This window comes from Papaver somniferum, unplaced genomic scaffold (assembly GCF_003573695.1).
Source record: "Papaver somniferum cultivar HN1 unplaced genomic scaffold, ASM357369v1 unplaced-scaffold_57, whole genome shotgun sequence".
Taxonomy (NCBI): domain Eukaryota; kingdom Viridiplantae; phylum Streptophyta; class Magnoliopsida; order Ranunculales; family Papaveraceae; genus Papaver; species Papaver somniferum.
Genome location: NW_020648415.1, coordinates 3,060,156 through 3,082,536, shown reverse-complemented (window position 1 = coordinate 3,082,536; position 22,381 = coordinate 3,060,156). Strand labels below are relative to the sequence as shown.

Below are 22,381 nucleotides of genomic sequence, written 5' to 3'. Positions count from 1 at the left end.
ACATGATTCAGCGTGGTTGACGCCGCATCCCCTTGTAACGCCATTATTGGACGAAAGTGGTTACATAAACTCAAAGGAGTGGCGGAAACTTACTACCAATATCTCAGATTCCCTACACCTGAGGGAGTGATGGAAATCAAGGGAGATCGGGTCTCTGCAAAAGAATGCCAAACCACTCAGGATCGTATCAACAGCGAACAAGAAGAGCAGCGAAAAACCCGAAGAATTAAAAATAAAGAAGCCGCGAAAGAAAAGGCCATAGACCTATTCCTCAAGGAAACCACAGGGAGGGGTTTGACAAAAGATGATAATGTCCTAAACACAGAAACAGGTACTTCAGCAGCCAACGAAGGGCAGAAACATACCAAATAGCAATCAAAGAACGTCTCAGTCCTCGGGGATCCGAAGCCGGTGTTCACACCAGTAGAGCCCGTGAAAGAGATCAACATAGGAACGGAAGAAAACCCGAAGATGATCAAAATAGGGACCATAATGGACGAAAGAAGAGAAGATTCCTTAACCAAATTACTTAAAGAATACGCGGATGTATTCGCATGGAATCTAGGAGATATGCCGGGGATTGACCCGAAAATAATCCAACACGAGCTGCGCATCAAACTAAGCACGCCACCTTTCAGGCAGAAAATAAGAAAAGTTGCACCTGAGTATCATAAGGCAGTGGAAAAAGAACTTCGGAAACTACTAGAGCAGGGTTCATCAAGGAAGTCAAGTACCCTACATGGATCTCCAACATGGTGTCGTTCCTAAGAAAAATGGAGGGGTTATGATATGCATCGATTTTACTAACCTCAACAAGGCATGTCCAAAGGACAGCTATCCCCTGCCAAGCATAGATCAGCTGGTTGAAGCAGTAGAAGGATACGAAGAGATGTCATTCATGGATGGATATTCTGGCTACAACCAAGTAGCCCTGGCAGAAGAAGATCAACTACACACAGCATTCTACACCCCACATGGCCTTTATTGCTACACTAGAATGCCCTTTGGACTTCGAAACGCAGGGGCAACGTACCAAATAATGGTCAATGCTATCTTCAGGCCATGGATTGGTAGTACCTTAGAAATCTACGTTGATGACATGCTCGTCAAAAGTAAGCTGCGCAAAGATCACCACCAGGATCTGAGAGATATCTTCGAAGCAATGAGGAAACATCACATGAAAGTAAATCCAGAAAAATGCACTTTCGGTGTCACCTCAGGGAAATTCCTCGGATATCTGGTAACAAAAAGGGGCATTGACGTAGACCCAGCGAAGATTCAGGCCATAGTAGAAATGCCATCCCCGAAGAATTTAAAAGAAGTGCAGAAGCTCAATGGGTCCATATCAGCCTTGGGCAGGTTTATTGCCCGATCCTCGGACAAATGCAAACATTTTTTCAATATTCTCAAAAAAAGGAGCAAGTTTGAATGGACCGCAGAATGCGAAGAAGCCTTCCAGAAAATCAAAGAATACCTGGCTTCAATTCCAATCCGGCAGAAGCCTGATTCTGATGAGGTTTTGGCATTATACGTAGCAGCGACAGAAGACGCAGTTAGCGCAGTGTTGGTAAAAACAATACGAAGATAGAACAACCCATCTATTATGTCAGTAAGACCCTCAATTCTGCGGAAAGGAACTACACTAAGATCGAACAACTTATCCTGACATTGGTATGGGCTACTCAAAAGCTGAGAACCTATTTCCTAACTCACTTCATCCGCGTCCCATGCAAAGCACCACTGGAAGCAGTCCTCAAAAGCGCGGGAAAAGTAGGCAGAATATCCAAGTGGAACACCCACCTGGACCAATTCAACATCATTCATGAAATTCAACATTCCCAAAAATCCCAAGTTTTGGCGGATTTCTTAGCAGACCTCCCCCTGGACAACGACGAAGATATTAAGGGAATACTAGAAGCCGAGGAAGAAAGCAAGGATCCAATTGATATCCTCGAACCCGCGAGTCAAAGACAATGGGAAGTCTTCGTCGATGGTTCCAAAAATAAGGAAGGGGCAGGAATAGGCATTTTCATCAACACCCCAACTGGAGAAAGGATCGTACAGGCACTCAGGTTAGAATTCAAAGAGCATACTAACAACATCGTCGAATACGAGGCAGTCATACATGCCCTCCGCTTAATAATAGAGATGGGGGTAACCGATGTAAGACTGACAAGTGATTCTCAGCTTGTGATACGGAAAATAGGGCTCGAGTACAATGTGTACGACGACACCCTCTCAGCTTACATGGCCTTGGTCCAAACAATCGCATCACAAATTCCGAAAATCAAGTTCCGGCACTTATGCAGAAGGGATCTCAGGCACGCGGATGCCCTAGCATATATATCATCCATGCTGAAGGACAAAAGCATCGAAGCTATTAAAATAACAAGGGTATACGAGCCTTCAATTGCATCGCAATTCTCCTTTGCTACCAATCAAGATACAGTGGAAGAAAATATCGAAGATCAGGTAGGAGAAGACATCCATAACGATTTTGACGAAGAAGATATCCTGTCAAGAGCAAATCAAGACGAATATTTCAGCAACGAAGATGATTGGAGAATGGTGATCCATGCGTTTCTCGAAGATGGAACCTTACCCGCGGATCATAAACAAGCCAGGTAAATACTCTCCAAAGTAGGAAGATGCGATCTTCGGGATGGGGTCCTATACAAGAAATCCTTCCTCGGACTGTTACTACGTTGCTTGTCCAGAAAAGAGGGACATCGAATTCTAAACGACATCCATTATGGTGACGCAGGGAATCATAGCGGCATGAGATCACTAGCCGACAAAGCAAAAATGCAAGGATATTACTGGCCCACAATGATACAGGATGCCTCAAGAATGTCCCGACGATGTGAAGAATGTCAGTGTTTCTCCAAAAAGATACACGCGCCAGCAACAACGTTAAATTCTGTAGATAGCCCGTGGCCATTTGCAAAATGGGGCATAGATATCGTCGGGCCTTTCATCGAAGGATCAGGGAAAAGACGATTTTTGATAGTATCCACGGACTACTTCAGTAAATGGGTGGAAGCTAAATCCTTAGCCAGGATCAGAGACGTGGATGTGTTTACTTTCATATTCCAAAACATCATTTGCAGGTTCGGCATACCAGCGGAAATCGTTTCCGATAATGGTAAGCAATTGCAGGGGGAAAATATAGACATGCTCTTCGATACTTTCAAAATAAGGAAGAACAAATCCACCCCCATATACCCTCAAAGCAACGGACAAGTGGAAGCCACTAACAAGACCCTCGCCCTTATCCTCAAAAAGAAATTAGACGAACATAAGAGGCGATGGTGTGAACAGCTGCACAATGTGTTATGGGCATACAGGACAACACGAAGATCTGCCACTGGGGAATCCCCGTTTCTCCTCACTTATGGATCTGAAGCAGTCATCCCAACAGAGATCCTCATGCCAACCACAAAGACCGAAGCATGGGAGAAAAATCTCACAACAGACATGATGTTAGAGAGATTGGATGACCTGGAAGAAAGGAGGGAAGCAGCATTGCAGAAGATGGAAAATTATCAACGAAGACTAGCGAGGGAGTACAAAAAAAAGGTAAAGCTTCGAAATTTTGTAGAATGGAAGTATGTGCTAAGAACAATCCCACAGTATCAACGAGAGAAGAAATGGGGAAAGTTAGCACCTACATGGGGATGACCTTTTATCATACACGACATTGCGGGGAAACGGTTCCTACTATCTTCACAATATGAAAGGCGAGGTCCTCCAGCATCCTTGGAATGCTAAGTGGCTCAAACCGTACTACCCATAGGAGCAACGCAGCTCTGCATCTGCGTGAAGAATACCAGAAGAAGAAGGCAGCGTAACCGCTTTACTTGTTTCTATCTCTGGACGAAGGTTAGCAGACCTCAATCTATCAATCAAACGAACTCTTTGCAAATTCCGAAGCAATTCTGAGGGATGAACAAACAGTCCGCGGGACGAGCACCTGTACATATGGCACATCGAGTAATAAACTATCAATATTGGGGAAAGTAGTTAATCTACAATCTCTCAGGGATCCCCCATCAGTGTCTATAAGTTTAAGACCAGGGGGAGGCACCCAGCAGAAAGAGATACCCAACCAATCTTAAGGCAACGGGTCGATGGAATGGGTGTATATAAATATTTTAACCCCATATCCTAGAACGTTGCCTCGACCCCCACCGTCTGGTAAGCCTCTGGCCCAGGGTTCGCCAGCGGGGTGACAGGTCTCAAGACGATCACGAAGGTACCTCCCTTCGGTATATCGCACCCAAATATTTAAAACATTCTTCGTATGTTTTTTATGTCCTTCCTCACAATGATTAAAATAAAAAACAAACTGATATTGTAGGTATACCAAAAGAATTATCCATTTCATAAGGGTTGGTTACAAAGAGCGGCAAGGCCAATTCGGAAAAAAAAAAACAAATCAAAAACATTCTCTTTACAAAATACTAGCAAAATCTAACTGAAGGCTAATGCCGTGGTTTCACTTGGAAGATGCCGCCCCATAAGCAGAGTTGTTCCGAAGAGTTGAAGGGACGCTCCCACCAGAAGAGGGTCCCGAGGAGCCAGGCAAGGAGGCAGGTACATGACGACGCAGATAGCTCTTTACGAGTCCATGATCGGTCTTAAGCCCAAGCTCAATCTTCTCCAGCATCTTGTTTGTCTCCTCCGCCAATTGACACCGAGCCTTATGCATAATAAGTGTCGTTCGTTGGTGGGATTGAGATAACAACGAGGACAGATGATTCACTTCTTTAGAAGAAGCACCAACGGCCTCCTCGCGGGATGCCGCCAGACTCTTAAAATAATTAGTCTGTTCTTCCTTCTGCACTAAGGAAGATTGAGCCTTTTCAAATTTTTCATTTGCAGCGCGGAGTTGTCCCTCGAGCTCTGAAAAAAGACAACACAAGTGAGTTAGCGCAGAAAAAACACAATCACACTCGATGAAATGAGGTTATAGCTTCGACACAAGCCGAAGCCTCTTCATACTCATTAACAACCGCGTCTCGCGCTTCGTCAAGATAGTCATATTCCACGAATAGTTTCTTATAATCTAGTTGAAGGTGGTTAGAGCAAATTGACTTGCATCTAATTCTACCTGCTTCATCGAATCCATGTGACGAAGATGGTTGACTTCGTTGTTTATCTCTGTTACCCCTTTGCTAAGTCTGTACATGCATACTTCGAGATTTCTCTCAGACTCAGCCTGGCGGGCTATTTCAGCGCGAGATGCAGCAAGGGCTTTGATGAGATCCCCAACCTCGGCTCTGGCATCGTCCCTTTGTCTGGTAAGACACATCATACTCTCCTTAATTCCCACAAACGGAAGGGAGCGAGCCTTTCGTAATTACTCTTCGAGAAGATGTATTCTAGCCTCTATTAACGAAGTACGCTCACGGGATTCCCGCAGATTCTCACGTGTCCACAGCAGCGTACCATTGAACAAAATACGGTCATGGTTATACAGAAACTGCATATCAACCATCTGAACATGCCTTGCGCGCCATCCCTCAGACCGAGCGTCCCACTTTTTGGCTTCGCTCTTAATTTTTTCGACCAACTCTTTGATACGAGATTTTTGTCGTGCCCTTTCATTCCGAAGCCATATCAGCTCGGGGAATCCACCCACTGAAGATAGGGTGGGGAGACTCAGACGGAACAACTAAGTAGTAGAAAGGAATTACGAGGGATAAAAGATGGAGAATCTGTGAAAGCTGAAACTTTGTCGCGAGTTTGCTCTAACTCAGCGCGAACGGTGGCAAGCTCTGAACGAAGACCAGCCTCCGCTTCACCCAGCTTTTCTTTCTCTTTAAGGCTATTCTTCAGTTCTTCTATCTCCACCTCAGCCGCGGATAATGCCTTTTCCCTGTGACGAAGCTTAGCCTCCATCTTCAAAGATATTGCTTTAAAGAATTGATACAGCACATGGTTACAATGCTCACTCCTCATCATCTACACATCAAACGGCAAACATTATCACACCGAAGGATCCGAGTGTCACGAAGAGATATGTACGAGGACTTACCTCCAAGACATGCTGCTGGGGAAAACCATATTGGTACCCATCGGTTATGGCCATCATTTCAGCAACATAAGATGGAGGATCCGCTACGAGGGTAGCCTTTGGAACACTCAAGCTTTTCCCCCACATCTCTGCAACACGCGCCTCGGAAGATAGCTCCATCATCCGACGAGTATAAGCATCAGAATCTTTCTCACCAGCAATCACCGGGGCAGGATGGGGAACAAACAGCAGACTCTTTTTCTTGAGCCAATCCATTATGGCATCCTCACCCCCAAACGTCCGCGGGTGAGAGAAATCCTCGGAAGGTGATTCAACCACAGACTTCCTCTTTGTTGTCATTTCCTCATCAGCACAAGTCTCGACATCACCACGCGCAATGTGATCACCCACGCCCTCATTCTGAACAGCAGCATTTTCCTTACCAAAATCCCCGAGCACATCCCAATCATCATTGGGGGAAAGCAAAGAAAACTCTTCGGGAAAACCGAGGGCATCATCAAAGATTTCCCTTGCGGAATATACCCTGTCAAATGAGAACTCTTGAGAAGCGGTAGGGAGAGTTTCTGCAGCCTCACCCCCTCCGATAAATTCCGGACCACCAGGGTTATCACCAGCAGGAGCAGACATTTCCGCGGTAACACTTCCCTCGGCCACCGCGGTATTATTTCCCCCATCAACACCATCACAACCCGCACCAACCTCTTCCACGACATCAGGAGGGGAAGTATCAGTGCGCTCTTCCCCCATCAGACATTTCCTCATCCTCGGAAAACTCTTCGTTCACTGGACTGGTAACTTCTTCATGGACCTCAGCCTCACCCGTCACAATGGTAGAAGACTGCTTGAGACCAATCTTTTTCTTTTTCGACACCTGCAAACCAATACACGTTCCACAAAAAGAGTTACTTCCTCGTACAGTTTGATTTTCAAAAAAGGAGGGGCGCGGCCAGAATCTGCAATAACCATACCTTAGTAGAAGCGGCACTCTTCGGTGGAAGGATAGCACTAGAACCCTCTTCATCGTCTCCATCAACAACGTCGAGAGCATAAGGAAAGTTCATTCCCTCTAAATTTAAACGCCAGGGACAGAAATCTCCATAACGAGCAGGAGGGGATTCACGTGGCCTGCTACTCTCAGAAGGACGCCAACCCCGCGGACCGGGAATCCAACCATACGCCCAAGGACCAACAATTTCAATAACAGTGGCATGCCACTCATAATCATGGTCACGCTTGATCCTTTCACGAGCAGGAAAAAGTTTCCGCTGAGCCGACCCCTTAGTGCCTGGAACGTATTTCAGTTTGGCATCGCTCACCTCACTTAAGAGACGAATTTCGCCCTGAGGAGCAGTGAGGTTACGAAGACTAACACTCCACGGTTTACGGTTCCTACTATTGACATAATCCCCAAAGGAGCTGTTGAAGTTCTCAGGAGTATACCACTCCCTCACAGGGGGATTTGGAACGTAACATGTCATCGTCGTCTCCCCCTTACTCCGCAGATAACATTCCCTCAGTGCACGGAGATAGTTCCCCGATAATTGCGACACGGAACGACTATGAGTATCGGTGGAAGAGCCTTCGCGACCAGCCAGCACATCATAATAAAAGGAATCACCAGACTTATACAACGGCAACATAAGACCCGCCTCGAAGGCTCCAACCGTAGTCAACAGATGAAACTCATCAAACTGATACTTCGAGATGAGCTCGTAAGTAATATCATCCTCAGGGGCATAGAAACGAACCTCGAAGGCTTGGAGCTCATGCTTTTCCTTGAAAACTTCAAGGTCAATGTGCTTAAACGTGACTTTCTTATTGCTAACCGAAACGCTGCGTATCACCGGGGCAGCCTCCTCTTCTTCCGCGGGATCGGACGAACCAACAAAAGCTTCGGAAGCTTTTCTTTTAGGAGGATTTTTAGATGATTCGGCTCTCAGCACAGCACCTTTGGAGTTCTTCCCTTTGAAATAAAGTACTGGAGGCGGCGACAGAGGGTTCTGCACGGGGACTATAGAACGAAGAGGAGGAATATCGAAGGTGTCACCGCGAGGAGGTGTCTGCGTACACCTGGAGTCATCACGAGGACGAGAAGGAGCACGGCCGGAAGGGCCCTTCGGTGGATCCCCCTTCCTAGGAGGTGAATCCCTCGTCCCAAAAGAAGACGAAACTCTATTACCACGGGGATCCACCTGCGACAATTTAGAGAGATCTCCCCCGTGTGGGGATGTATCAGACTCTCTACGCGGAGGGGATCTCGGCAGACTGGAAGGCGAAGTTTGATAAGGAAGCCGCGGACGGTCAGACATGGCTGCAAGGAGGTACAAAAAACAAGTTAGAAGCAAACACAAGGGCATCACCAAAGATCAAAAAACCACAAAATTAACAGTTCATCTCAACATAGCCTAGAAACCCTAGTTTGATAATCAATACAGTTGAAACACTGGCCTCCTCGACTTAAGAAGAAGAACAGGGGAAAACTAGCATACATGCATCAAAAGATGTTCTTCATCACAAACAAGGTACAACAACAGCAGGAAATTCACAATCAACACAAAATTTAAAACAACAGAAACGAAGAAAATAAACCTTACCACCACAAACAAAATCCCAAAAGAAGACAAATGAGAGAACAAACCAGGAACAAATAAGAAACGAGCGTGATTAATGCTAGGGCAGAGAGAATTTAATGGCTGAAGAACAAAGGATGAAGTCTGACAGGGAGAATGAAATTAATTTTTTCTCCTCTCCTTTATATACTCGAAAGAAAGATAAGGAAGTTAATGGAGGAATGGGAAACGTGCCTATTAAATGAGCAGTTAATGCACGAGTGATAAACGTACCCAAGTATCTAGGAGAAGTTATTAGGAGAGAGGAGGAATATGTAACGTCTGTTTTCTTCAATGCTCCCACTAAACGCTCAATCCCGAAGAAAAGGGGCAAATTGTATGTACATATTTCATCATCAAACACGTGTATGAGAAGACACGTGGAGAGCATGCGGACCAAGTCACCAAAACATGATGCCACACACCCACAGCCAAGAAGCCCATCCTGTTGACGTCGGATCTTCGCCCAAACAAATCCAAGGGCAGAAGTTAAAGGATGTACCAGAAGCACGGTGTACTGCGGAACACCAAATAACTCCCGAAGAGTTGCTTTATCTCATCCCCAAAAGAAGCCAAGATCAACGGTGAAGAGAAGGATTGACTGACATGGACGTGATAGGGGAAGAAGACACTTGTCTGACACGAGCATACGTCTCAACCACCCGCATTAAACACTCTGAGCAGTGTACGTGTCGATCAACCCGTGGAATGAACGAGGGTGATTCTGCGTGATCCAGCAATGAAGGAAGACCTTTGCGTGATGTACACAAAGCACAAGAAGATAAGGTTCCGACGGCTCTCAGAAACGGGTCCCACACTCACCCTATAAATACCCCCTCTCCACCAAGAGAGAAGCGGGGAGGAAAAAAGATAGAGAGAGATCGAGAGAGAAGAATTTTTAGTGTAAGTTTACCTTTTAAAATTTGCAGACCTATGGAAACTCCAAAGTCATTCGACTACCTCTGTAATCATCAAATGCATAGTGAAAACGACAACCCCGTGGATGTAGGCCTTAGTGCTGAACCATGTAAATCCCAGTCTTATTTACATTTCAGCACTTTACATCCAGTTCATACTCCGCGAGTATTACTTTTACACTTCGTTTTCTTTATCTTCCTCTATATGAACGTCTCTGGTGATGATATTAGACGAGGCAATGATAAACCCGAAGGTTTTGAGCCGAGGAATCAATATAATCGTCTCATCAGTCCGAGCATGTGTATAGAATGCTAACATTGTTTGTGAACATATAGATGCCTTCATGATTTACGTGTTCACTCTAATATATATAAATCTTCTCCATAGACATAGTGAATATGATTTGGGAAAACTTGATCTAGAAAGCTAAGAGAGAACTCATTCTGACGGCGTTGAAATGCAAAATCTGAATGTGAGTCAGGATATGCAATTGTAAACATTCTTTTGAATTTTTCATCTCGGAAACGGTCCCTTGAATTAACAAAAATAACAAATCCCCATGGTAGTGATAACTCGTTGAGTTCCAACCAACTCTTGATGAAACGTGGGTTTGTAAGAATTGAAAACCATATCTTCGATACACACCTGAATTTGAAGATTAAATCAAGAGGGAGACGAAGAAATATCCCAAACCAAATATCTCCCGTTAAGTACGCAATCGAACTTGAAGAAGGAGAAGAAGCAGCCGTCGACATGATTTTCTTCATTGTAAGACTCGTTCTGAAGAAAATCAGAGCGCTGTTTTTTTCTTATATGAAGTATCGCCCCGAGGGTTGAGCTTAGAGTTATTTATAAGTTCGTTGTGGTACCGTATTGTGGTATAACTTGTATATATCCCTTTATACTGTGGTCTGCCCTTATCCTAGTTAGTGAGTGTACCAGTATGTTACCTGGGTTAGTAATTGGTCAATTGTTCAACCATTGATTAGTCTACATGTGTTAGTCACGGATTGAGTTAGATTAGGGTTCAATCATTCGTCATTTAAGTTGTAAGAAGAGTCTTCTCTTATCATTATCTGAAATTTGTTGTTAATAAAACTCTTGGTTGCGCTTCTGTGCACAGAATTGGCTTGGATCATTGGATTCAAGAGGTGATATTCACCATTTCTACGCGTGTTAATTGTTGTAATGATATAACAATTGGCATCAGAGTCGTTAGTATCCATTCATTTTCATCCAATTTTTTTTTTCCAATGACTATCATAGATGTAAACGATAAGGTTGAAGCAAACACCGCTGCCATTACCAAATTACAAGAAAATTTCACTAGTTTTTCATCATATCTGACTTCTAAATTTGATTTACTTATGAAGAAGTTAGATTCAATACCAGAGCCAGCTAGTACTTCACGTCCATAAACTCAAGGAGATACTCGTTACTCAAATCAACATCAAAATCACTATCAACGGCATCGTCTTCCTAAGATGGATTTCCCAAGATTCGATGGAAAGAATCCTAGAGCATGGATACAGAAGAGTGAGAGATATTTTGAGTTGAATGATATTGAGGAACACAAGAAAGTGAATATTGCTGCAATCTACATGGACATCGAATTACTTGGCAAGATTTATCTGTCAATCTCTGTGCACGTTTTGAAAACCCTACTGAGGAAATTTTGTTGGTAGTTTTAATAAGTTGGTGCAATCTTCATCTGTGGATGACTATTACGAAGAATTTGAGTTGCTCAAAAAACTAATGTTGAAGATGAATCTGTCTTTTAGTGAAGAATACTTTGTTATGAGTTTTCTTAGTGGTTTCAAGGATGAGAGAGGTAAATTTGTCTCTACGTTTCATCCAAAAACTTTAGCAGATGCCTTTTCCTTATCTAGATTACAAGAACAAAAGCTTACTCTAGCAGCAGTTGTTACTAAACCATTTACCAGGTCCTTCAACAACTCTTTCAACTCTAACAGACAATCTTCATATAACAATTTTCCACCCAAATCCATTTTGACTTCTCCAAAGTCTGCACACATCACTCCTAGATATTCCTTTCCCCTTCCCCACAAATCAAACCCAACATCTCCTTCAATAAAGAGACTCACACCTGAGGAGATGAATAAAAGAAGAGCACAAGGTTATGTTACAACTGTGATGAGGTGTATAAGGCATAACACTTTTTTAAAGGCAAACAGAAGATCTTCATGCTTCAAATGGACAATAATGAATTACAAGATACCGAGGAAGAGGAGGAAGTTTTTGAGGAGACTACTGAATCTCCAGTACACTCTGATGTTAAAATATCATTGCATGCTCTTACAGGGACTGCTATTGGTGACACAATTAGAATTCCTGGTATTCTCTATCACCAAAAAATATTCATTCTAATTGATACAGGAAACACTACCAGTTTCATTGATAGTGCTTCAGCAAGTTCACTTCAGTGCGACATTGAGCCTACTGATCCAATGTTAGTCACAGTTGCAAATGGTGAGAAGACAATAAGTACTGGTATTTGTCCACAGCTTACTTGGAGCATGCAGGGTCACCAATTTAAGGAAAGCCTCAGGGTCTTGCCATTAGGAGGTTGTGACATTGTACTTGGTGCAGATTGGCTGAGAACTTTGGGTGATGTTCTCTTTAACTTCTCCAAATTGTCTATTTCTTTTAAAAACAAAGCTAAGAAGACTACATTACAAGGTACATCTCCTAAACCTTATTTGTTAATGATGAGTGGTGAGGCAGTCAAGAAGTTTTTTGCTAAGAATTCTCATGGTTTAGTGGGTAATTTATTTTCCATTTCTACACCTCCTACACAACACACAACACCTCCTGAAATACTTTCTTTACTTCAAGAGTTTACTGACATTTTTGCTGAGCCAACTAAGCTACCTCCTCAGAGGAGTTTAGATCACACAATTCTATTACAACCCAGCTCCACTCATGTGAATCAAAGGGCTTACAAATGCCCCTATATCCAGAAGGGAGTAGTTGAACAACTTTTCAAGGAAATGTTAGAAAATGGCATCATCCATCCTAGCCATAGTCCTTTTGCCTCTCCTATACTCTTAGTCAAAAAGAAGGACAACACATGGAGATTTTGTGTTGATTATAGAAAGTTAAACAGCATTACAGTCAAAGACAAATTTCCAATACCAATTATTGAGGAACTATTGGATGAGTTAAATGGAGCTATTATCTTTACCATAATTGATTTGAGAGTTGGATACCATCAGATCAGATTCCATGTTTCAGACGTTTTCAAGACATCTTTCAGAACCCATCAAGGCCATTATGAATTTAAAGTGACGCCCTTTGGCCTCACTAATGCTCCAGCTACATTTCAAGCTTTAATAAATGAAGTATTTCAATCAGCTTTGAGAAAGTTTATTCTGGTCTTCTTTGATGATATCTTAATCTACATCAAATTCATGTCTGAACATTTAGAGCATCTCAAGTTTACCTTCTCCTTACTCAGAAAACATCAACTTTATGGTAAGATATCAAAATGTTTTTTTGTCCAATCATCATTGGAATATTTAGGCCACATCATCTCAGCTGCAGGAGTTTGTGTTGATCCAAATAAGATAGCTTGCATGCAGTCTTGGCCACAACCAACCACTATCAAAGACTTTGGAGGCTTTCTTGGCCTTACAGGCTACTATAGAAAGTTTTTCAAAAATTATGGTGCCATTAGTAAGCCACTCACTGATCTTCTAGAGAAAAACTCATTTCTTTGGACTTCAACTGCCACAACAACTTTTGAGCAGCTTAAACTAGCAGTGTCCAACACACCCATCTTAGCTTTGCCAGACTTCACTAAACTATTTGTGGTTGAGAGTAATGCAAGTGAACTGTGTATTGGAGCTGTCTTACTTCAGAAGGGTAAGCCCATAGCTTACTTTAGCAAGCCACTAAGCCCAAGAGCTAGAGCATTATCTACTTATGATAAAGAGTTTCTGGCCATTGTCATGGCAGTTCGAAAATGGAAACATTAACTACAAGGGGAAAAATTCACCATTCAAACTGACCATCAAAGCATTAAATACTTCTTGGAGCAAAGATTACTACTGCACTACACCAAAAGTGGTTAATCAAGATTCTAGGCTTTGATTATGATATCAAATACAAAAAGGGTGTTGAAAATATTGTAGCTGATGCACTTTCAAGAAGACCATCTACTGAAGCCAACTGCAACTTATTAGCTGCTTCCATACCAGCTTGGGCCCAAGAGGTACTCTCTAGTTATAATAATGATGACAAGGCATAACTCCTTATTTCTAAGCTTCTGCTAAGTCCTTCAAGTCTGGAGCATTTCACTTACAAGGAGGGAATCTTAAGATACAAATCAAAGCTTTACATGTAAGACAAACTCTCTTACATTCTCTACATACTTCTGTTGTAGGAGGACATTCTGGCATTCAAGCTACTTATGCAAGAGCAAAAAGCCATTTCTATTGGCAAGAACTGAAAAGAGATGTTTTCTTTTTGTGTCTCAATATGACACTTTCCAGAGAAACAAAAGTGATCACACAAATGTTGTTGGCCTGCTGCAACCTCTACCTATACCTGATCATGCATGGCAGCACATTACAATGGATTTCATTGAGGGTTTGCCCATCAGCAACAAGAAGAGTGTTATTCTAGTCATTGTAGACAAACTAACTAAATATGCTCACTTCATTTCTCTGCAACGCCCATTTACAGCTTCCTCTGTGGCACAAATTTTTCTCAATCAGGTATTCAAATTGCATGGTCTTCCTGCTTCTATAGTGTCTGACAGAGACAAGATATTTACAAGTACTTTTTGGCATGATTTATTCAAAGCACTGGGTACCAGTTTGAACTTAAGCACTGCATACGACCCTCAAACTGATGGTCAAACAGAGAGGGTTAATGCATGCTTGAAAAAATATTTGAGATGTATCACAGGACACAAACCAAGCAGTTGGAGCAATTGGCTATCACTGGCAGAATGGTGGTATAACACTAGCTTTCATAGAGGCTTAAAGATGTCTCCATTTCAGGCATTATATGGCTATTTGCCTCCACAGTTAGCCTTTCCATCTAATGCTACTACCAAGGTAGTTAATATCGTGTATCGGTATCGTATCGGTCCGGTCCTATACACATATACAAATGATAATATTTGTTTTTATAGGTGATACATCATTCGGATTTTTTTAATATTTATTATTTAGAAAACAAAAAAATATATTGATATAACCATAATAAAAAATAATAATTGTAGTAAACATACTTCAAGCTTACAAAATAAGAGGTGGTTGATTAGAGCCTTATACTATCAACAACGAAACCAAGCATTGAATGTATGTTAGCCCATCAACATCACATTTACAGTAACTACATCCACCACAATCATATATGAAGTTACCAAAATTAGTGGAGTTACTTTCTTAAACTAAAAGTTCAAGAAATTATAATCAAAAGACAAAATACATTAGTGATATATCAGTATACAAGTAAAACCTATATTATCGGTGTACAAGTGAAACCGATATATCGGTCCGTATAGGACGATACACACGTTTTTATCGTTTCTCCTTCGTATCGCCGATATTTTCAATATCATAAAGATTATTTCCGATATCCTATAAAAACCTTTAATATCGGTATGTACAACCGATATTGACTACCTTGGCTACTACTTCTGTTGATGTTGTTGAGACTTACTTGAAAACAAGAGATTCTATGCTGGACATTATCAAAGAATCTCTACAGCAAGCCCAAGATATAATGAAACTTTATGCTGATTCAACAAGAGTTGAAAGGTTATTTGCAGAAGGGGATTTGGTCTATCTCAAGCTTCAACCTTAGAAGCAAACATCTATGTCCTTGAGAAAGAACTTCAAACTATCAGCTAAATACTATGGACCCTTCACAGTTCTGCAAAAGATTGGTGCAGTGGCCTACAAAGTTCAGCTTCCATCTCACTCCAGGATACACCCAGTGTTCCATGTCTCTCAGCTGAAGAAACATATTGGTATGCAGCATACTCCTTCTCCTACTCTGCCTGTTGTTGACTTGCATGGCGAGATCATAATGCTTCCAGAGAAGGTGTTGAAGACAAAGTCTATCCTCAGAAGCAACAGACTAGTGCGCCAGGTCCTCATCCAATGGACTAACTCTTCACCAGATGATGCTACTTGGGAGGACGTCACAAATATTCAGTCACACTATCCTAAATTTGTCCTTGAGGACAAGGATTTTTCAGGGGTAGGCAATGTTGTATCCCTTTACACTGTGGTCTGCCCTTATCCTAGTTAGTGAGTGCACCAGTATGTTAGTTGGGTTAGTAATTGGTAAACTGTTCAACCGTTGATTAGTCTACATGTGTTAGTCACGGATTGAGTTAAATTAGGGTTCAATCATTCTTCATTTAAGTTGTAAGAAGAGTTTTCTCTTCTCTTTATCTGAAATTTGTTGTTAATAAAACTCTTGGTTGCGCCTCTGTGCACAGAATTTGGCTTGGATCATTGGATTCAAGAGGTGATATTCACCATTTCTATCACATCTGCGTGTTAATTGTTGTAAGGATATAACACGTATTAGCTTAGAGTATCGGACTGGGCATTGCTACCAACTATATTGGCTGAAATTATGTGTTAGAATGGGCACAACAGTGGAGATCAATGTACATCCGCGTTAGAGCGCAATACAAGCTTTTAAAGCAAATTCAGTCCCGGGGACAGTTCAACAAAGGTGGCTCGCTGCTAAGGCCTGGTATAGGCGTGTATGTTTCGAGCATGCTTTCCGCAATATCAACTTTGCAGCTGATGTGATTGCTAAAGGGGTTGTGTGCTTCTGATGGTACCAAGGATCAAAAAATATTTATGAAAAAAAATTAATCTCCCACCGCGTGTTCAAAATTGAACTAGCAGCTTTACTACCGTTGGATAACGAAGATTTGACATGAACTAACTGAAGACTTGCACCATGATTCTGTAAAAGCCTATTATTTAACATGCCCATAATCTCAACAAACAATATCGCATATGAATCTAGTTATATACTCTTATCCTTGATAAATTGTATTTCTCAAATTAAAGGTTGGGTTAAAGCAATCTAGAATGTTGTGTCATTTTCCGTAAAAATTTTTCATGATAGTTTTCATATGTGGTATCTTATTACGTCCTTTCCCACTGTAGAAGAAACTGTATAGTTTGGCTATTCAAGTTTTAGTTAGGGTGAATATGGTTTGGTTTTCCGCCGGAACCGGACCGAACCATACCAATTAGGAAGAAACCGAACCGGATCATTTACTAATGGATTGGTTGTGGAAAAAGAATTTGAAAACCAACATTACTGGTTCTATTTTGGTTTGACCGCAAAACCGAACCAAAAACCAGTGGAAAATCGGTTATGTTAAACCGTTAGATTAAAACCTAAGATTTAATCTACACCCTTCGTTTTTCTTAACCCTAATACTAGATGTCATCGACCAATTTCTTAACCTCACTTCAATTCTCTATCTTTTTTCTTCGCCTCCTTCTTCAGTTCATAGAAGAGAACTATCTTCTTTACGTTTATGTTTTTTGAATTTGTACTGTTTATGTTTTAAATTGTGCTTCTAAACTTGAAATATGAACTATGGTTAGTGTTAATTACATTCTGCAGGTATGTTCAAATTCTACTGTGATTTTTTTTTAAATATTTGAATTGTCAGTTTCAGAAAACTGACGTACGGTCGGTTTCCATTAACCCAGTGTAACAAACCGAAACCGGCTAAAATCATTAAGAAGCCGAACCAATGGTTAATGGTTCGGTGATGGTAATATTTTTTAGAAACCAATAGTATTGGTATTGGTTTGGTTTGGATGGAAATCGAGCCGAAACCGACCATGAACGACCCTAGTTTCAGTAGTTCTAGTTATGGAAAGGAATTGGGTTCTTGGGCCTGTGTTGGGAAAGGATAGCCTCGAGCGGGATACGCTAATATGGTTTCTGTAGATACTGGACCACGGTCGAGCCACATTTTCAGACCACCCGAGACCGGTTCCTACTGATCCAGAAATCACTGGTATCACCACCCAATGATTTTACCATTGTACTATAGTTACACCCGCACTGTACTTTACCATTGTTTTTAGGCTTGTTCTTGGTTTCTGCGTTCTTGGGTTGAATCTTTGAATCCGTCATCATGGAGAAATATTATTGATATAGTTGTTTTGAATTTTGTTGACCATGTAACTGAATCCCGATCTCAAATGGTGCTATTAACATCAGTTAGGAATTTTCGCAAATAAGAAAACACGTACCGACTCAAATAAAAATAATTACTCATCTTTTTATAAGTGTACAAAGCACTAGTAGTTAACAAAAATAAAACCAAAAGCTGTGAGGATCAGGTTAGGTTATAATCAATTACAAATTTACAATGATTAAAGATTACGGCGCAACAGAAATTAAAAATGATACACTTGTATAATACATTATCACAAGGACGATTTCTACTTGACTTGGACGCTTTTCTAACACATGCACCTAATCTATTTTCAACCAACATTCCTTGTGTCTTGGCACTGATAGCGTTCATCTATCTATTCTGTACAGCTATATATGTCCACCAAAAATATACACAAGACTCACAGCACCATTAATTATTTTCGCAAACATAAATTCTCCAATCATCTAAAAGGTACTAAAAAAACCTTATCATAGAACTCCTCCTATCATTCAATACTCAACCAACGGTACAAGAAATGAACCACCCATCATCAGTATCTCTCACAGTTTTCTCACTTCTACTATTTATCTCTCATAATGGTGCTGCAGCTGAAGACATAACTGTTGAAACATGTAGAAAATCAGCTGAAAGTAGTCCGAACTTGAATTTCACATCCTGTGTAAACTCACTGCAATCGGATCCAAGGAGTTCAACAGCAAATCTTCAACAACTTGGTATAATATCAATGGAATTAAGTTTAACGAATGCAACATATATTAATTCATACATAAAGAAGTTATTAAACGATAAAGATTTAGATGATTTTACAAGAATTGAGAAATACCTGAGAGATTGTTCAGAGCTTTATGGTGATGCGATTTCAAATATTGAAGAAGCTGTAAAGGCTTTCGATGCTTATGATTCTTTCTCGGCGAATATTAAGATGAGCGCAGCAATGGATTCTTCAACTACTTGTGAAGATGGGTTTAAAGACAATGATAATAATCAAGATTATTCGGCTGTTTCTCCATTAGTGAGAGAAAATTATGATTTCTTTCAGTTGACTGCTGTTTCTCTTGCTATTACAAATTTAGTTCGTCATTCAATTCTATTGTCCATGTAATTTCTGGAGAGGCAACAGACATCAGTCGCAGTCATTTTTCTTTTCTTTTTTTGTTCTTGTGGATTGTTCACGTGGATATCTTTATGTAAGTAATATGTTAGCTTTCTGTTTTTGTTATCATTTTTCATGAAATGTGTGGTCGTGGAATTGTGAAGTACAGTACGGATCATATAAAAGTTTGTTCCAACGTTAAATATATCCTGTTCGATTTTCTAACCTTCGTGTGATTTTCTAGCCTGTAGGAAATCAATTGGATTGTAACCCCGCTTGCCTTTATTTTCTCCGTTCGATTCTCTGGCACTTGAGTAACTTAGGGGCAAAACTTTGTCAACTCCTTTCATGAATTAATGATCAAGTTAATTACAAGGAGTTGATTAAAAGGGAGAATAAACCAGTTCTTTCTATGCAAAATATCTCAGACTCATCTCCATCTATCTGTAATATAGATGTAGATAGATACTTGAAGACGAAAAATGTGGAGCCGTAAGAACAAATCGCTTCAACTTTACACGTTGATTGAAGCTGAATCTCTTTTGTCTGAATTTATCCCTTACAAGTGGGCTTATGTACGTAAAAAAAAAGAAAACGTCAAGTCCAACAGATAGTGAATATATAGTGTTAGCAGACTATTAGCGGAATGGTGTTATTGAGCCAACTATTAGAACAAAAATGCTTCATAGACCGTGGAATTAAACTATAAAAGAAAGGATCGGGATCCTCTAAGAGCAACTGCAATGGTGCGAGTATAACCAAAGATCAAAGACCAAAAAAAATGACCAAATTTGAGTTTAGTCTGGTGTGTGACGCTACGGGAGAAGACTAAATTTGGTCGAGCGTGTACTATACGTTTGCCTGGTGTGGGGCGTAAACTATATGTTCGCCCGATCAGATTCCAGAAAACTAAAAAAACAAAAATGGGGCGGAGGTATAAAGCCCGACCCATATATATAAAGTGTAAAAAAAAAGAGTGGGCGGAGGTATAACGCCCGGTGGTGGGGCATTAACTATACGTTCGCTAGACTATATTTGGTTTTGGTCTTGGTCTTGGACCAAATATAGTCTGGAATTTGGTCTTTGGTCCGGATTTTAATCGATAGTATGTCCGATGTGTCTCGTTTTTTGACCAAATATTTGGTTATACTCGCCCACTGTGGTTGCTCTAAGAGAAAATGCAATGGGCGACTAAACCCAAATATATGGTCCAGATACGTGACACAGTCGAACAGACTAAAGATCATATACCAGACTAAACCCAAATTTGAGACTATATTTGGTCTGGAGCAACGACCAAAACCAAATTTGGTCGAGCGAAGTTATAATCTTCGTCCGTTAACAGGCGTTTATATAATGCACGCTTCATCTGAAGCGGTGGTATAATTCTCGTCCCGGGATCAGGCGGTTGTATAATATACGTCGTAGCTAGGCGAATCTATAATGTACGTCCAATCGGGCGTTAGTATAATGTCCGCCTGATAACAGGCGTGAGTATAATGTTCGTGCTATTAAGGCATGCATTATATAAACGCCCCGTTCATGCGTACATAAACCTTACGCCCTACACCGGGCGGACATTATACCTTATCCTCTATGTTTGTTACCATGTTTTTGAACTGATAAAAATAGTCGACAAAAATGTTCTATTAAGTACATTTTTGTTAATGCTTTATACATGTGCTCAAGCTAAAGAATATAGCTAGTTAGTAGTTAATTGACTTTAGTATATACCACGTCTAGTTTAGAAGTACTAAAACCCATACAATTGTATCACTGTATACAATAGCTCCATTAGTAGTTAAAGTACAGACTAGCCAATTACTAACTTGCTGGTCTTGATTCGATTTAACTTTTAACAATTTTGACTAACTGCAAAACGATAGATGGGAGTGCGGAGATTATATCCACGTCCTTGTCCCGGCGTGCATTATATAAACGCCCCATCCGGCGTGAATTATATCAACGTCCCTATTCCAGGCGTAAACTATATAAACGCCCCAGATAAAACGTTTGCTATATCAACGCCCCATATCCGGCGTTTACTATATCAACGCTCCACTGTCAGACGTTGATTATATTTTCGTTCGATTAAATATACTCGTTTACCGTTGCGTCACACTACTGACTAAACTCAAATTTGATCGTGGTTTTTGATCTTTGATCTTTGATTTTGATCGCACCATTGTGGACGCTCTACCAAACCATTTTGACAAAACAATTTGACAAAATTTCTAAACCATAGGATGTGATTAATCCATCGGTTGATAAATTCAGGTGAAGTGGCATATAACTCCTACTATTCCTTGTTTGGTTGTATCTATGCCGAGACTTTGGAAATAAAATTTTAGGAGATAATGTGATTCACTGATCTCTTCTTGATGACCATCACGTTCATCACCATGACCAACTTTTTCTATAAAGAATAAAAACCAACTCTTTTATAGTGTTTATTACTGTCATTCATCATCACAATTTTCTACTTGTCCTATTTCTACTGGAAATTTATGTCTCCTCCATTATCACTACCAACAACAGTTTCACCTACCTGATTATCGGAATTAACGTTTAATCAACATCAATCTCTTTTGGAAATGTTAATTAAGTTAAAAAGGCATGTTGATGGAGCTGGTATGAGGTGTATTAATGATTCTTTTATTACTGCAATCATAAAAACAAGTTTTTTGGTGTGGTAATAATAGCAGTGTTCTTCTCATCATAATCACAATCAAGAACAATTCATCTTGTCCAGTATTGGGTTTAACCGGGATTAATCCTCAAATCTGAAAATGGTGAGTCATCATCATCATTATGCAATCGCAAAAAAAAAAAAAAAAAAAAAAAAGTGGAAAACTTGGTGGTGTTTAATTTAACTCATCAACACATAAAAAAATCAGATTTCTATTGACCTAAAAAACATGAAAAATTCAGATTTCTATTGACCTAAAAAAATATTTGAAGTTTCACTCCATTAGTGTGAAAAAAGATTTCAAAGGAGAAACAAAAATCTTAACGCAATCTACTAAATCAAAGTAGAATAAACTGTGAAGGTATCTAAAAGAGGGATAGATAAGAGCAACTTCATAGAATTACGCCAAAGCAGCCACACACAACATGGAGCCTGCTAAACTGCCAGGTAAGCACAGATACAAACCATTAGATATAAATAATCCAACGACTCGTAAGATTTGTCAAACGTTTTTGTTAAAAAGCTTTGTCAAGGGATCCCGACCCTAAAAGAAAACCGTGTAGACACAAAAGTTCCCCATAAATGGAACCCCTGCATTTCTCGTGGTGGGGTCCATCTTCAATGTATCTACACGGTTTTGCAGTGATTTAAAAGAGCCGTTTGTCTAAAACTACTCTTATTAGAAAAGTTACTCCCTAGGTTGTAAATGAAAATATAAAATCTGAATGTGAATTAAATTATTTATCTAAGTTTTTGGATGAGTTTTTTGGATCTAGTTTTCGTGTTATTGCTACATTTCAATTGTGAAATTGGTATTTTCATC

General features: G+C 40.5%; 1 protein-coding gene across 1 annotated transcript; it reads left to right on the top strand.

Annotated features, from left to right (window-relative positions):
* The first annotated feature begins 18,059 nt into the window (after nt 1–18,059).
* LOC113343235 (putative invertase inhibitor) lies at nt 18,060–19,094 on the top strand. Its single transcript, XM_026587492.1, has one exon. The coding sequence runs from the start codon at nt 18,291–18,293 to the stop codon at nt 18,876–18,878; it is 588 nt and encodes a 195-aa protein (XP_026443277.1). The 5' UTR covers nt 18,060–18,290; the 3' UTR covers nt 18,879–19,094.
* The last annotated feature ends 3,287 nt before the right edge of the window (nt 19,095–22,381 follow it).